At 42.0% G+C, this 14,388-nt stretch overlaps 2 protein-coding genes across 2 annotated transcripts in view; both read right to left on the bottom strand.

Annotated features, from left to right (window-relative positions):
* Positions 1–2: 2 nt before the first annotated feature.
* Positions 3–2,653, bottom strand: LOC131883641 (ETS-like protein pointed). Its single transcript, XM_059231154.1, has 4 exons — positions 1,271–2,653; positions 565–738; positions 316–431; positions 3–236 (listed from the first exon to the last, which is right to left on the bottom strand). The coding sequence occupies exons 1-4, from the start codon at positions 1,943–1,945 to the stop codon at positions 56–58; spliced, it is 1,146 nt and encodes a 381-aa protein (XP_059087137.1). The 5' UTR covers positions 1,946–2,653; the 3' UTR covers positions 3–55.
* Positions 2,654–6,759: 4,106 nt separating this feature from the next.
* Positions 6,760–14,388, bottom strand: part of LOC131883645 (uncharacterized) — a 20,806-nt gene continuing 13,177 nt past the window's right edge. The window contains exons 5-6 of the mRNA XM_059231157.1: positions 8,691–8,866; positions 6,760–6,977 (exon numbers count right to left, since the gene is read on the bottom strand). Coding sequence (XP_059087140.1) covers positions 6,787–6,977; positions 8,691–8,866 — 367 coding nt within the window. The 3' untranslated portion in view covers positions 6,760–6,786. The remainder of the gene's footprint in view (positions 6,978–8,690; positions 8,867–14,388) is intronic.

Genomic DNA, 14,388 nt, shown 5'->3' with positions numbered 1-14,388 from the left:
CGTTCTTTTTGTGGTAACAGTTATCTATTTCGTTGCGATATGGGTATAAATTAATCTATATCAATGGTTCGTGTTGTTCCTTCTTGACTATGGATGATATGGATCCGGGGTTGTGTCCAAGATCATTGTGGGGCGAGCTGGGAGAGTGAGAGTTTTGTAGTTCCACCATGGCATGCAGTTCCTCAGGGGTGTAACCCAACAAGGACTGCAAATCGCACACAAAACGATACACGTATCTAATCGACAAAACATGGAAAAATGGTTATGGATAAGAGATTTTTTTTGCACTTTCAATACGCCTTCCTTCCCACTCACCTCTTTCCGTTGGTTTTGTGAATGATATTCTTATCATAGTAGTAACGTAAGCCTCGTGAGAGTTTTTCGTAGTTCATTTTAGGCTTATTTTTCCGCACTCCCCAACGTCGGGCAACCTGAAAGAGCAGAGAGAATTCGATCCCTGGTAATAACTAGTAAGTCTCTACTTGAGTCCTTTTGGACCAATGATCTCCCGCAACCTCTCATTGGAGATTGAGCGCAGCTTGTCTTTCTGCAATGGTTCCTAACCTCGTCAGGATCGGTGAGTTTGAACTCCCAACCATCGCCTGTCCAACAAATGTACGGCTTGCACGATTTGTCGGTCAAGAGTTCCAATAGAAACTGCCAAAGCTGAATGGGACCGGATCCTTGGTATCCGGCCAACAGAGTTGCTGGAATCATGGATTGTCCGTCCCCGCCGCCCTAAAGAAAATGGAAATATAGATAAGACATTGTTCTGAAGCGCTTTAGGGTAATCAAGGCCTTTGAGTAGCATTTAGACAAGCCCATGTTTTCATGACATTTGGTTCCTCTACATAGTCAAAATCAATATTTGGCCTCTTGTTTTCGACCACAAAAAATGCTAATTGGTCTCTTCAATCACCGTATCCTCGTTTGGCTTGAATAACATATTGACGCCTGGATCTAATTTCAAGCATACTTGCTTTAGAACCAACAACAATCTGTTCGAAAGAACAAATATTTTTTTTCAAAAAATGAATCGATTCAATGCGCAAGTAAACAATGACAGGTTCATTCATTATGACTACAAATCAATTGTGTTACAAAGAGTGACTAGTTCACCAACTAAGATTGAGGAGCATAGTGTTCAGAGATATGTCGATTGAGCGGAAAACTGGAATCTCCGCTTTCTTTCGACATGGTTCCTGGATGGTTTTCCATACAATCAATATCTAAACAGTGCGGCTATTATCTGAAGGGGCGCATGTCCTACCTGCATGACAGCAACATCCCTAAAGTCACGAGCCGAAGGATGATGATGAGAATGCGGATGGTGGGAGTGATGCGACACAGCCACGGCAGCCGCAGAATGATGATGATGATGCGATAGGAAAGCCGGATGATGAGAATAGTATGAGGACATAGTATGAGAGAGGGGCGATGAGTCTTGCATCCAAGGACTCATCGACAGCCCTGAGGAGGCATCGGATGCCCCGATTGACCCGGTTTGACCCGAGGCAAATCCAGCCAAGGGATCATAATTCGACACGGGAGGTCCATTGACCGAACTGCTGCCATAAGGCGAGTAACCATAATCACTGTATTTATTGGACGTGCCGCTCGATCGAACCGATGGGAGTGGACTCACTGAGGATGAGGTCTGATGGTGATTGCCTCCACCCGAGTTGCTAGACGGCAACATGTGACTGCTCGGACTGTAGACATTGTTGTTGAACAGAGTCATGGCCGAGTATTTGGCCTTTTGCTCCGAGCTCAGAGACTCGGACAAATGAGAGCCGGAGGATTGATGTTGACCCCCACCTCCATTGACGAGGTGATGATTGAGGCTGCCACTGAGCAAGCCCGAACCGGAATAGAGGTCCGAGATCGACGGAGGCGGCGGTGGTGGAGGAGCTGCATTCGATGGGGATGAAGGATCCATGACCATGTAATCTGTGGCAGACACTCAGCTGATATCCGTTGAATCTGTCGGTGTTGGGTCGGGGGTTTCCCCTTTGGGAGGAAGAAAGTCGTCTGAGGATTTCCTGATATCAAGATCCACTCTATATGCACTTCCACCACACAATCACGACTAGCTTGGCCACAAAAATTTGGCTTCTTTCTTTGGTCCGGATTCGGCCAATTTCCGCAATTGTGACTTTTTCCCTGTCTGTCTGTCTCTTTCTCTCTCCCTTCCTTCCTTCCTTGTAGATTCAAAGACGATGTCACCACAAATGCATAAGAAGCCCATCTGAGCGATATCCCCCAGCCATTTGAAATGTTCGTGTGAGTGAGTGGGTGAGAGTAAATGCCCTTGCCCATATCCCTCCGATGGCCCAATGGCCCCATGGACGGCGGAACGAGAGGAATGACGAGAGCAAGCGAGGCTGGAACGCCGAGAAAGTGAATCCGAGATCACTTGGATGGAGCCAAGAGAAATCTTCCCCCGCCATCCCCAACTTTGATGTGGATGGATGGAGGCCTCGTCATTACTCTGCAGTACCCTGCTTAGGCGGTGGTGAGAGCAAGTGGTGGCGGTGGCCATGGTGGTGACCTATCTTTACAGGAAATTGTGAATGTACGAGGTAAATTGTAGCAAAAGAGCTACACTTGGGCGCCAAGAATGCTCTCTCTCTCTCTCATTCACCAGTAGTAGCCAGTTGCCAGTAGGAGCACCTTATGGATCGGCATCAATGAGCACGGCATTTGATCGAGCTCAGAGCCCGCAAATTCCCCCATGTCAGCTTAGTTCGGGCTGTGGGAGCATTCTGATTCTGCTCCCATTGCCCATGATGGTTGGAGGGGTGGGTTGTGTGCGCTTCTCGGCAGGTCTCGCGGTCTCTCGGTCTCTTTCGCCTTGCCTTTCCTCTTTGGAACCTGCCACTGAAAATCCCCAAGGATGATCTTCTTCGGTAGGTCACCGAGGTCATGCTTTAAACCCACTAATAAAAATTTCAAATTACCCTCTCACCCGCCTTTTGAGGCACCTTTCCATAGCTACTCGTACCTACCATCCATTCTCGAACAGTACATTGGTGCGTTCGTACTCGCTAGTCGTAGGTGTGCTCGTCCATCTATTCTATCTATTCATCCATCCATCCATCCTTCCTTCCTTCCAGTCGTCGATGGCGGTTCGGGAATCGAGACCTCGAGAAGCGATCCTTGACGTGACTTGCGAGTTTCTCGGCGGTTGGTTTGTTCTGAAAGCCTCGACTTCTCAGTTTCCACCCATCGAGAGACTCAGACGCAGCCAAGGATCAACGGGGGCTGCTCTGAGCGGAAGTCATCAGCGAGACTCAGAAATGGCGAGAACCCATGTTGTACATTGTGCACTACGTGTACATATGCACTGGAAGTAACTTCTTACGATGATGTTGTTGTTGTCGTTGTTGTCTTTGCTGTCGACAGTTTGGTGGCTACTAGACGGCGGCAGCAATTAGGTTGCGACCCTTGACTCGCTCGACCTCCACTCATGAGATTCCGCCTGAGGCTGGGCTGATGAGATCCATTCATAGGCTGATGCCGAAAAACTAGAGGATTCAAGATTCGAATGATCCCTCTGACCTGAGGCAATTGACACCATATCAGACTTTAGTTAATCTCTAAGAATCAAAGTTGAAACTAATCCGCCAATCGAGTTGCCCAAAGCCAGAGCAGGTCTACCGTGGGTGACTTCAACGCCAGGTCTGGTAGTATTACTCTCAATTGACTTACACGTGCTCTGAAGCTGTTCCTTAATTAGTTAGAAATTGATGTGCCCTCAAGACTGTGTCTTGACAATTCTGGTATTCCCAGAAAATTTACCTTTGCATAGCTAGATTGAATGATCTGTCTCGCAAGAACCACTCCATTATTCCATTGGCGGGATCAAGCCAACCTCCGTGTTGAGCGAAGTCGAAATGAGAGTTTCTTCATGAGCTACTTCCGGTGACACTTGACATTAGGTTTTGCTTCTTGTACAACCATAATAACGGCGATACTTTTCACTGTGACGCTAGTCTGATGCCATGCCTTCTCTGCCTCCGAACAACTTCGAATGCTATCTATCCGGCAATAAGTGAGATATGCGTAACAATAGCGACGCGTGGTGCAATAACAGGGAATAGTGCTATGCTGATTGAATTGCCAAAGTTAGTCCGAGTAAAGTTAACAAAATCCAATATACGTACTCAATAGACTAACTAATAATCGATTTTGGTTCGGTCCTATACGAGATCATAAGGACACAAGCACTAAATGGTGAAGCTCAAGAACAAATCTACTTAACCTTTTCTATGAAGTTTATTAGAGAACAACAGACCCTTAACGAAGGATCACCTGACAATCTGATAATAAGCTGATATGCAGGGCATTAGTCGTTCCTGAATAAAAGGAACGAATTACAGTTACAATTACTTCGGCCCAAAATAGTAATTCGTTACACAACCGTTACTCGCCAAAAAATGTAATGGTGTTACTCGTTACTTTTCCTAAGATTTAGATGACCGATGTTTTATGGGTTTTCCCCCATCAAGACCATACTTCTCTAAATAAATTGTTTTTCTTCTTCAAACAGTCCTAGCGCGTAACATTCGAAGACTTCGTGTCAAAATTTATTTATAATATGTATAATGTAATATTTAATCTTGGCATATTTGTTCAAAATGTATTGCATCATAAGGATTGAGGAGTCAAGATTGGGACCCTGGATGGGGTAATGATTGTTGAAGGCTTGAAACAATGTGGCAAAAGTCATGATGGAAAAGCAGTATTAGACATTGTCAAGTCATTAAAGCTTCTCTGTTACAAGCCTATGCCTTGAGCCGTGGAAATGTGGTAACTTTGGAAATTTGATGCATCATACCCAAGCCAAAGAAGGATTTTCTTCTCTTTGACAATTGAACTGAATCAGGTCTTCGGTCCAACGGAATTTGTTTGAGAAGATGTAAACAATAAAGTAGCAATGCAACAAGATTTAAAACCAAGAACAACCTCTGAGTAGCTATGAGAAAGCACAATTGTCAACCCTGAGTGTCATTGTTCATAATATACAACATGGAAATAGCAACAAAAACGACAATTTCTGTTGAGCCTTAAGTTTCCTCAGCTGCCACGAGATAAACGAAAAATTAAAGGCCATTCTGGGAAACGAAAAAGGAACGAGCAATTCTTTTAGTTTTGCGGTCGTGACAATTTCACAATTTTAAAATGTAATGGAAATACAGTTCCTTTTTCGAAAAAGGAACGAATTACTGTAATTTCGTTACTTGAGATTTAATTTCATTACTAAAGCCCTGCTAAAAAGCTAGCCAACTGTGTTCTCTGTGTGAGTTGTAAGTGCCACTGTCACTTTTTTTCATACTAGTTGGAACTACGAGTACTAAAGCTACATATAAAAGAAATGTATTTTTTTACGTTTGGTCTCCAAGTTTGACCTTGTTTTTAGTGATGGGTTTCGATCCGGAAAATCAGTTATTTAGCATTTAGCTTAAAGGACCTCTGGTAGGGCTCCCATTCCAACGAAAAAGTGTAGAGAAATGAAGACCCAAGATCAGGAACGAGTTTTAAAGCAGCCCTGGTTCCGATACCTAGAACGGCAGGATGGCGTTTTGCTTCGCTCTCTTTAGCTTGTGATGGGAGCCCTAGCCGAGGTCCTTTAAGCCAAAAAGCTGACCTTCCAGATTGAAACACATCACTACTTGTTTTATTACAAACTAGGTTAACTAACAGACTCCAAAACTCCATTAAATCGCTGTCAAGTTTCAGATGACTCTAAAGTAAATGATAAATAGGTCCAAAAGCTCCTTTAGAAATATTTTACATGTTCCATATATCGATTCTACTTTTGACAATACAAATTATGTACAATTATCACTGCCTTGACAAAGGAGCACTGCATTGAAATGACAGCAAGAGACCCAAAGTGAATTGGTTAAGTGTTGTAGAAAGTTTGTCTGTTTTCTGCTTATTGCAAACTAAATGTACTTCTAATTTCCACCAATTTAGTGTTGAATATTTTAGTATTTAACATGTTTTTAGGCCTGAAAGTTTTTAGTCTGAATTAGAATCACACAAAGCAACAAAATCACAGTTGTGCTCTATGATTTTGCAAGCTAAAAAAGGTGCCAAAATGTGCTTGGGTATTTCCCTCGAAACTTTATAAGGTTTCTTAACCACCGTGTTTCGACTTTAAAAGGAAATAAAATAAAGAAACGAACGCCATCATGAAACTAAAATTCATTCCCAAATCTTTGCTTTCGTAGATATTCAATCACCACGAACGACTTCGAGAGCTGATATAGTGTTCGGACTGTCAAGTTTTCAAGTTCCTGTCCCAAACCATCCAATCTGACCTAAATCCACCCCCGAAGAATATCCTCCATTTTAACGTTAGGAGAGGTGAGGCGAGATGTGCGCTGATGTTTCCGTCGATCCATGATGGCCTCCCTAAGCTGAACTCGAAGGTTCATCTCGACTGCAAAGTCTTCCACGCGAGATGGCGGGAGAATGAGTGAAACCGAGAGTGTGCGGATCCCATTCAGCATGCCTGGTACTTCGCAGTACCTATGATATATTGTGCAGTAATTTGGAAACTGGAGGGTCTGTGCAGCAGCCTACAAATCTCTCACGTACCAAACGGCCACTTGACTTTTAGGGAAGCTTTTGATGAGTTGAATGTGCCATTAAGACAAACTACACGTTTAGAACCTCAAGAGTAGTAAATATCTAGAGGTGATGGAAATGATCTTACAAATACTAATTAATGATCTATTTTGTGGTAATTAGATTTATTTCGCATTGCCAACTAGATCACCTGGACGGAAATGGGAGATTGTTATGATTCCAAAAAAGGCTCTGGATCCACCAATGGATGGCCCTAGTATGGCAAACTACTATCATGATCACAGCCGGGAGTGCTTTCCATGGTGGAGAATGCAAGACTTTGAGTCCTGGATGGTGTGAAGACGGCGATCCCGAGTTCGACATCATCGCGAGATGCCCTGCAAGAGACAAAAGCAATAATCAATAGTTGGGCTCTGTATTTGTATACATGCAGCTGAGAGTGCTGTGTAGTAGTTTACGTATGGTGGTAGCTTTAGAGACTGAGCATCTTGGAACGGAAATCATCAACAAAAGAACGTGGGTTTCCCACGCAAATGCTTTATTGACCCAGTTTCCTCTCCCCAAACGATTCGCTGACATTTTGTTACCCCCGGCAGAGCTGATTAAGTGAAACAAGTACCAAAGCTCACCCAATGCAATCCGCTCGGCAGGATTGGATGAGACTGAAATATCTATGATTTTCCCCCTTAGTCTATTTGATGTACTTTTTCTCAATATAAGATGACTTGGTGAATCATTGGTACATATTTTTTGATATAGCATTTCCTCTGAAGTTTTATGAATCACTAATTTTGAATCATTTTGAATCAAAATTCTTTCTTTTAATGAGTTAAATTACTCAGTAGGACACCTTAATTTATGTGCAGAGGTCTAATAGGATTTATCCCTTTCACCCTCGATGACAAATGCCAATTTAAGTCTCTCGTTACCGCGCAAGCTCGAAATTTTTCAAACATGATGTCTGTTCACAATTCTTAAGTGATAGAGAAATACGATGCTATCATCAAGGATCGTGCAGCCCATGTGACTTTATCATAGTTCCAAGACTTCAGATTATTCCCACTTTGTCACGTTTTTTTGCTCCCACGGGCCCCAGGTTGACATGTGCTCATGTCGTTCGTACGAGAACTCGTATCTGGTTTGTGTCATCTGCAGAGAAGTAGCCTCAAACTGTAGCAGGTCCAGAGTTTAACATAGTAGATTCGAATCAAGATCAATGATAATCTACTGGTTTGTGTTGGTTTTGGTTCCTCCCCATTGAAGTAACGATCAGGTACGTACAATGTACAATTCAATTGATTCATCAATTTGTCATTCCATTGACGAACTCGTAACCTCTAACATAACTCGGAGGTGCATGCGTGAACTGTATGTACAGTACGTACGAGTGTGTTATTGTCATTCCACAAGAATCAGGGGGAACGCAATAGTAGGTAAGCTAGCCTTGATCATTTTCAAGGCAATCCAACCCTCCACCTCATCCATCTTCGGCCAAAGTTTTCCCTCGGTTCGAGGCTTACATTTGGCCTAAGAAGAATTTTCCCACAAGTTCAAGATTGCCATTGAGCGTGCAATACCTATGGTGTACACGCACACACTTACTCACATACCAGGGCGTACGGAAGAGCAATGCTACTGAATGGTATGGCACTGTAGGGAGGTAGATGGGTAGCTAGGTATCACTGCAGGTACTAGCGCAAACAGGAGCTCTATGGCGGTTCGAATAGTGTTCTTCTTTCTAGTCGGGCTTGATTGTCGAATAATGCCTCCTTCAACCACTCCAAAGAGGGTCGGAGCAATCATTCCAAACTTTCCAAAAGCGCTTTTCTCTCCCACGACCCCGTGCCCTAAAGACGAGTTCGCACGAAATCATCATAATAATAATTATTGTCGATCCCTTCTTTTAAATGCCGAAAGAACATCACAAATGGTTGGTCGGGGTTGTGGGTAGTAATACATAATGTAATACAAGCACGTTGATAATACGGTACATAGGAGAAGCAAAACAGGCGGAAAGGGGAGAAGATGTTGAGGTCTCCGAAATCGCTAATCAATCTTATGCCACAGCTATTTTTTGGATTCATTCTTACCTGGTGAGTAGAGGGTCGATTTCTTGATGATAAAATCCGTATGAGGTAGAGAGATTTCGCAATCGAACACATTTTCCATGTGCAATGTTTGATCCGATAACACTGCGATTATCATTTTTTGCCAAGCCCCATTTGGATACTGGGCAATGCGCTCCTCTAAGCCTCGAAGTTCCACTCTGAAATAAAGATTGGTGGATCAGCAACCACTATGAATGGGATTAATTGACTCTACTGTATGTACCCTTTTAGGGGCAACCTATCTGTCTCTTGAATCCTGAGCACACATGATTAAGCCTACAAGCTTACAGAGTATGCAATAAATATTTGGTTCACCTACATTTTCTTTGCTACCGGATGTACCTAATGGATGAGTTTGGCCAAAATTTTCTACCACCTGGCTCTCTCGATCTCTCTCTGTCTCTCTCTCTCTCTCTCTCTCTCTCTCTCTCTCTCTCTTCTCTCTCTCTCTCTCTCTCTCTCTCTCTCTCTCCTCTCTCTCTCTCTCCTCTCTCTCTCTCTCCTCTCTCACTTCATGTGCCTAAAGTACTTTTAAATTGTTGGTTAGGATCCTTGACAAATCTATTTGTTTCTCCCAGGTCGGAAATCGGGGAAATCGCTCTTTCGAGTTCAGTTTCGAGCCAAGTCGTTTTGGTCGTCATTTTCGCCATCAGCCGCTCGTTTGTTCCTTCGTACATTCGTTCTTCCGTCCGTCCGAGAAGACGACCTACAAGCAACTCATTCGGGCCGAGAGCAAAAATCCACCCGCCAATGATGGCTCAACTCGCGGTTAAGACAGACGGAAAAGGGGAGGAGGAACTTGAGACGTCGTGAGACGATGAAGAATTTGATGAAACAAATTCCGATGCCACTTAGTGCACATGGCTTGAATCCTTAGATTCTTTAACATTCGTTTAGAAAGGAGTGTGTTGGAATACGGGGGCAATCGGGGCTACAATCCAAAGTTCTCATAGGGTTCACACCTTAATGGCATATGCTACAAAACCATGTTAAAGACTGAATGTTATAACCTCTAGCTTACTTTGAGCTCTTGATATTCAAACCATAACAGTAACAGTACAGCACTCTTTTGACGGAAATTTTCGTTCATGGACGTCCCATTATTAACAGGAAGTTTGCGGCTCGTAAGCTAAGAACGTGAAAATAATTTGATATTCCAAACGTGGAGAAGAACATTTTACCTATGTAGATGTTTGAAATGACCTGACTTCACGAAGTCTTTTAAAATATCAATGTGACATCGCAAAAGGAAGGAAAACATTGATAATTGAAATAGATTGCCTAAACAGTGTTTTCTTCTGCTGACTTTAAGTTTTTGATTGAGCAGCAGTTCATAAAATTGAGGAAGTAAGAAATTAGCTGATATCCTGCTTCATTCTGTTGTTTCTTTTTTCCTTTTTTCTCTAACCTTGCTAGGAATTCGTTAAACGGATTGGTCGATTTCGATAAGTATTAGAAGACCAGAAGGGACAAATTCGAGGTCATAAGAGGTCAGTCATCGTCTTGAGATGCCTAATTGATGACAGTACAACAATTTAATAAGTCTTGTTTTGTGGAGTATTAATTTTCCAAACTGACAAAAAAATATAAACAGGGTATTGGAAATGAGCAATCAATTTCGAATTTAGAATTTTAGTAAAAATAAATAGATTTTACGACTAAAAACATTAGTCCAATTCATGCCGAAATTCGTATTTGCACCTACCATTTAAATCAAGTTCAACAAAGCTCTCAAATTTCTTTCAATAAGCCAATTTTTCAAAACTGGTTGCCATAAACTTTGATTTGATTTGATTTGAATGTATTTATAAGTACAAGTACTTTTTAGGTGAGGTCATCTTTGGTACATGGTCAATATATCAGGCTTTGACTAGTGCATTTGAACTTGCTAACAACTCATAAGGGTTTTAACGTTCTTCTCACTAAGCACTGCATTTCTTTTTAAATGGCTTCGGAAAGAGACGAATCTTCTACCCTCACCGATATGCAAATTCATTCATTCCTTAAGAAACCATAAATAAACAAGCCCCTAAATCAAGCATGTTCTACTTTCAAAAACTCATCGTATTTCTTGAGGGTCTTTTAATGATGCACAGTAGCTATAATCTAACAAGAGTAGTGTTCGCTGCGATAGCTAATTTCGATTTCTAACTCTGGTCTTGCAAGCACCTCTTTTTGAGACATTGTGTAGTGATTAATCGGCGAAAAAATGGCTCCACTTATGCATCAATATTTTCGGTCATATAAAGCCTGAAGTTTTAGTTTTTATTCGTTTTTTGAGCATCACCGTGCTTGTTTGAATAAAGATGGCGAAAAGGCTTCAGTATATAAGGATCCAAGGCAAGTTTCTCCATTGGATAAGAAGTTTCATTCATAATAAGAGGCAAAATGGTTATGGTTGATGGGTCGCTTGGTGACACCCTACATTATGTCAACTTGGGCTTCATTTTAGGACCTCTCCTTTTCAAAACATTCATTGCTCCTCTTCAGAAGTTTATTATTATTGCCAGTAGATACGAAGTTAGCTTCTGGTAGGAATGGCCAAGATTTCAACAGCCTTGCAGCGGACCTAGATCGAATCTACTCTTGTTAGATTCCTACTAAAGGTTGGGATTGTACAGTATTCGGAGAAGGATTGATAGGTAACTGATACAGTACGTTTTCAAAAGCATTCATGAGCTTTGTTCCAACCCAGGTTTTATGGTCAATTTCAGTGTTCATGGTGACTTAAAGTGCGTTTTGTGAGCACCTTCAAGCCTCGAGAATCCAGGTTCGTTAGAACAATGAATTCCACCTCCATCTTTCTCGGCTCCATCGTACTAATGCAACCATTTCGAGCATCTGTGACTACCTCGACACAATCATATATGTATGTTAGCAAATATGTCGGAGAAAATATTTAAAAATCAATATGCTATGAACTTGACCAAATCAACTTTAAAAAACAACCTGCTTCCCTGTAATATTCGCAACCAATATGTGGGTGTAGATCCAGTACCAGGATTGAAGTCAAACTTGAACAAGATTCTGATGAGAATTCCTCCTGAACCACCCTTAATTCAAGGGCTATCAAATCCGCTAACTGTGACTTGTAGGTGGATAAGATAGTTTTATGAATATAAAGCTAAAAGGATTGATATTATTTTCATCTTGAACTGCTGGTGTTCCATTCCCTGTATCAGTGCGGAAGTTCGGAAAAGTGGACCAATGCCCAACATTGGGGTGAAAGGCAAGGAAATTACAGATAATTTCGCAAAACCAGGGGATGAACATATTTGTTTTGGCCTCAAAACGTTTTTTCCAGCCTCCCAAAATGCTTCCAAAGAGATAACAATGGTTCAAATATCGGACTCATTTTCCTTCGTCTAAGCAAACCAAAGTATTTATCCTCAAAATTAAATTCAAAGAACCGTCAAAGGTAATTTTATGGACTGTCCCTTAGGTACTACATCTATCCAAAAAATTGTATCCAGTCACTGCAATGTACGAAGAAATGTTTTGAAGACGAAGCAAATCTCCACAGACATATGACAGTTCAGTTTCAACTTGGCTTCCCGGAAATAAGTGCATTGATCTAGGAAAACCAAACCAAATGCCATTTGTCATAAATAAAAAATTACCTCAAACCTAAGGTATTTTTTGGTTATGGAAATAAAAAAAATATGTTGTACTTTTGTATTTGCTCTGCTCACAACGTTTTTTTAGCTCTTGGCAAAGCTGAAAATGCTTGAAGCTCTAATACACCACGAAATGAAGTTCAGCATTCGTCTAGATTATAGTGGTGCTCTTAAATTTTTAAAACTTGACTTAGTTCAAGATCTTACGGTGAGTCTTCCAGAAAATGGCACGTCATGATTACTTGTAATTCCGCGCAACCTCGTCCAGTCTAAACTTGCTCTCGGTGAGTTATTCGTTATACGTTACCTCTGATTTCTAAAGCCATGGAAAATCCTCAAACTTGGCTCGGGTAAGCGTGGTCCACCATACAGGTTAAATTGACCTGCTGCAAAATATTCCGCTGATGAGTGAATTTTAACCAATTTGGGCGGCTCTGAAAAAAAAACCATTTAAATTATTGTCTAAATTGCGTCTAAAAGTAAAAAACAAGTTCTTTCCCAACTCAAGTGTTTTTCCGTCAGAGGTCAACCTCGGTCATCGAGTGAGTGGGTAAGTCGATGCCCTCATCCGACCGACGCCCCTTCACCCACAAGAGTAAAATAGTTCTCAATCTCCCCTGCTAACTCGTTGGTTGGGTCTGTTTTCTCTTTCCTTTGAAGAGAATGAATCGCCTCGTCTGGTCTTGATTTTGCAATTTGCCAAGCAATTTGTCAATCCCTGCCTCGTGAAAGGCTTGATTTATACTCAGCTTCTTATGGGTTGGAAGAGAAACCTCGAAGGCTACCCTTCCATGGTGAAAAATGAAGGGGTTCAGAGCCTGGTTCAGAGCCTCTTTACGCTTTTATGCTGGAATGCTGGACCGGGCTCAACTTGAGTTTGACCTCTCTTGTTCCGTGAAAGTAGCTGGACAGCTATTGGAGGTCATGGGTCATGATGTACACATCTAGCATATTCTTTAAACAAGCTTCTCTCGTTCCATCTTATTCAGCATCAGAGCTGATGTTTGATAGAGACCTGCTGGTGCGAAAGTGGTAAAAAGTGACCAGGACCAATTGTCCCTAAGACTAGCATAGCGTTGATGGTTTTTGGGAAATTGTTCTGGACGTGGGCAGTACCGGAAAGAATATAGTTTGAAATGGGAAAGTTGGACACTAAGCACTAATACGTAGAATGAAGGAAACGGTCCAACTCAACCTACTTATGTCCAACTTTATTCAACCGGGCTTTCAGCAAATAAACACCATTCGGAATTTAACGCTAAACCGTGACGTTTTCTCGGAACAGTTCCAGTTAATGTCCTAACAATTGCCCTTGTTTTAGTGGATAAGGCAAAGATGAAATGACAAACTATCTATCATTTGACATTTCAAATGTTTAGACAAAATCTAGAAATAGGGCGAATTTGTCCCAATGAAAAAGGGCCCCTTGAAAATTGAGCTCTTTTTAACAAGGTATGGGACATGGGTCGGGCAGAAGATGGGAAAATGTCATTTACACTACTTACGCTACTGAAGTAATTTGAGGAGGACCCGAGTTCAAAATAGTGGCATTAAGTTCTCGCTTACCATAAACTACCATCTTTTGGACAAGGTCACTTCGTTCTGAAGGGTGGAACACCTTGCAAGTGTAATCCCGCATTTCCGTGGTGGGCGAGTACAAGTAGAGTGGCTCGGTGACGTTGAAAAGATTTGGACTCACATCGTAATCAAGGTTGATTTTCCCTCCACGCTCCAGGCCCTGGAATGGATCGGAAAAAGAATAATGCCCAAGGTCATATCATATAATATTTCATCATTCCCGTTCCGTCCCGTCATCCTGACTATTGCCTCATGTTCTCTTTTCCCCCTTTTTTATGAAACGCCTGCACTCTGAATGATGACGTTTGATTCCGGTTTTTATCCGCCTTAATTACTCACTGGGGCTGAGTTGGTGGTATCATTGATAAATGGTTCGACATTAAGGCGCCCATTTGAGACAAGAACCGTCTTTTTTTCGTCTTGATTCAAGCCATATTGACAGTCCAGGATCACCATAGAAGGGGGATTAGGTTCAGTAGAAAGCG

This window comes from Tigriopus californicus, chromosome 7, assembly GCF_007210705.1.
Source record: "Tigriopus californicus strain San Diego chromosome 7, Tcal_SD_v2.1, whole genome shotgun sequence".
Lineage (NCBI taxonomy): Eukaryota > Metazoa > Arthropoda > Copepoda > Harpacticoida > Harpacticidae > Tigriopus > Tigriopus californicus.
Note: the sequence above shows the minus strand (reverse complement) of the source record. Positions and strands in the feature narration are given on the sequence as shown.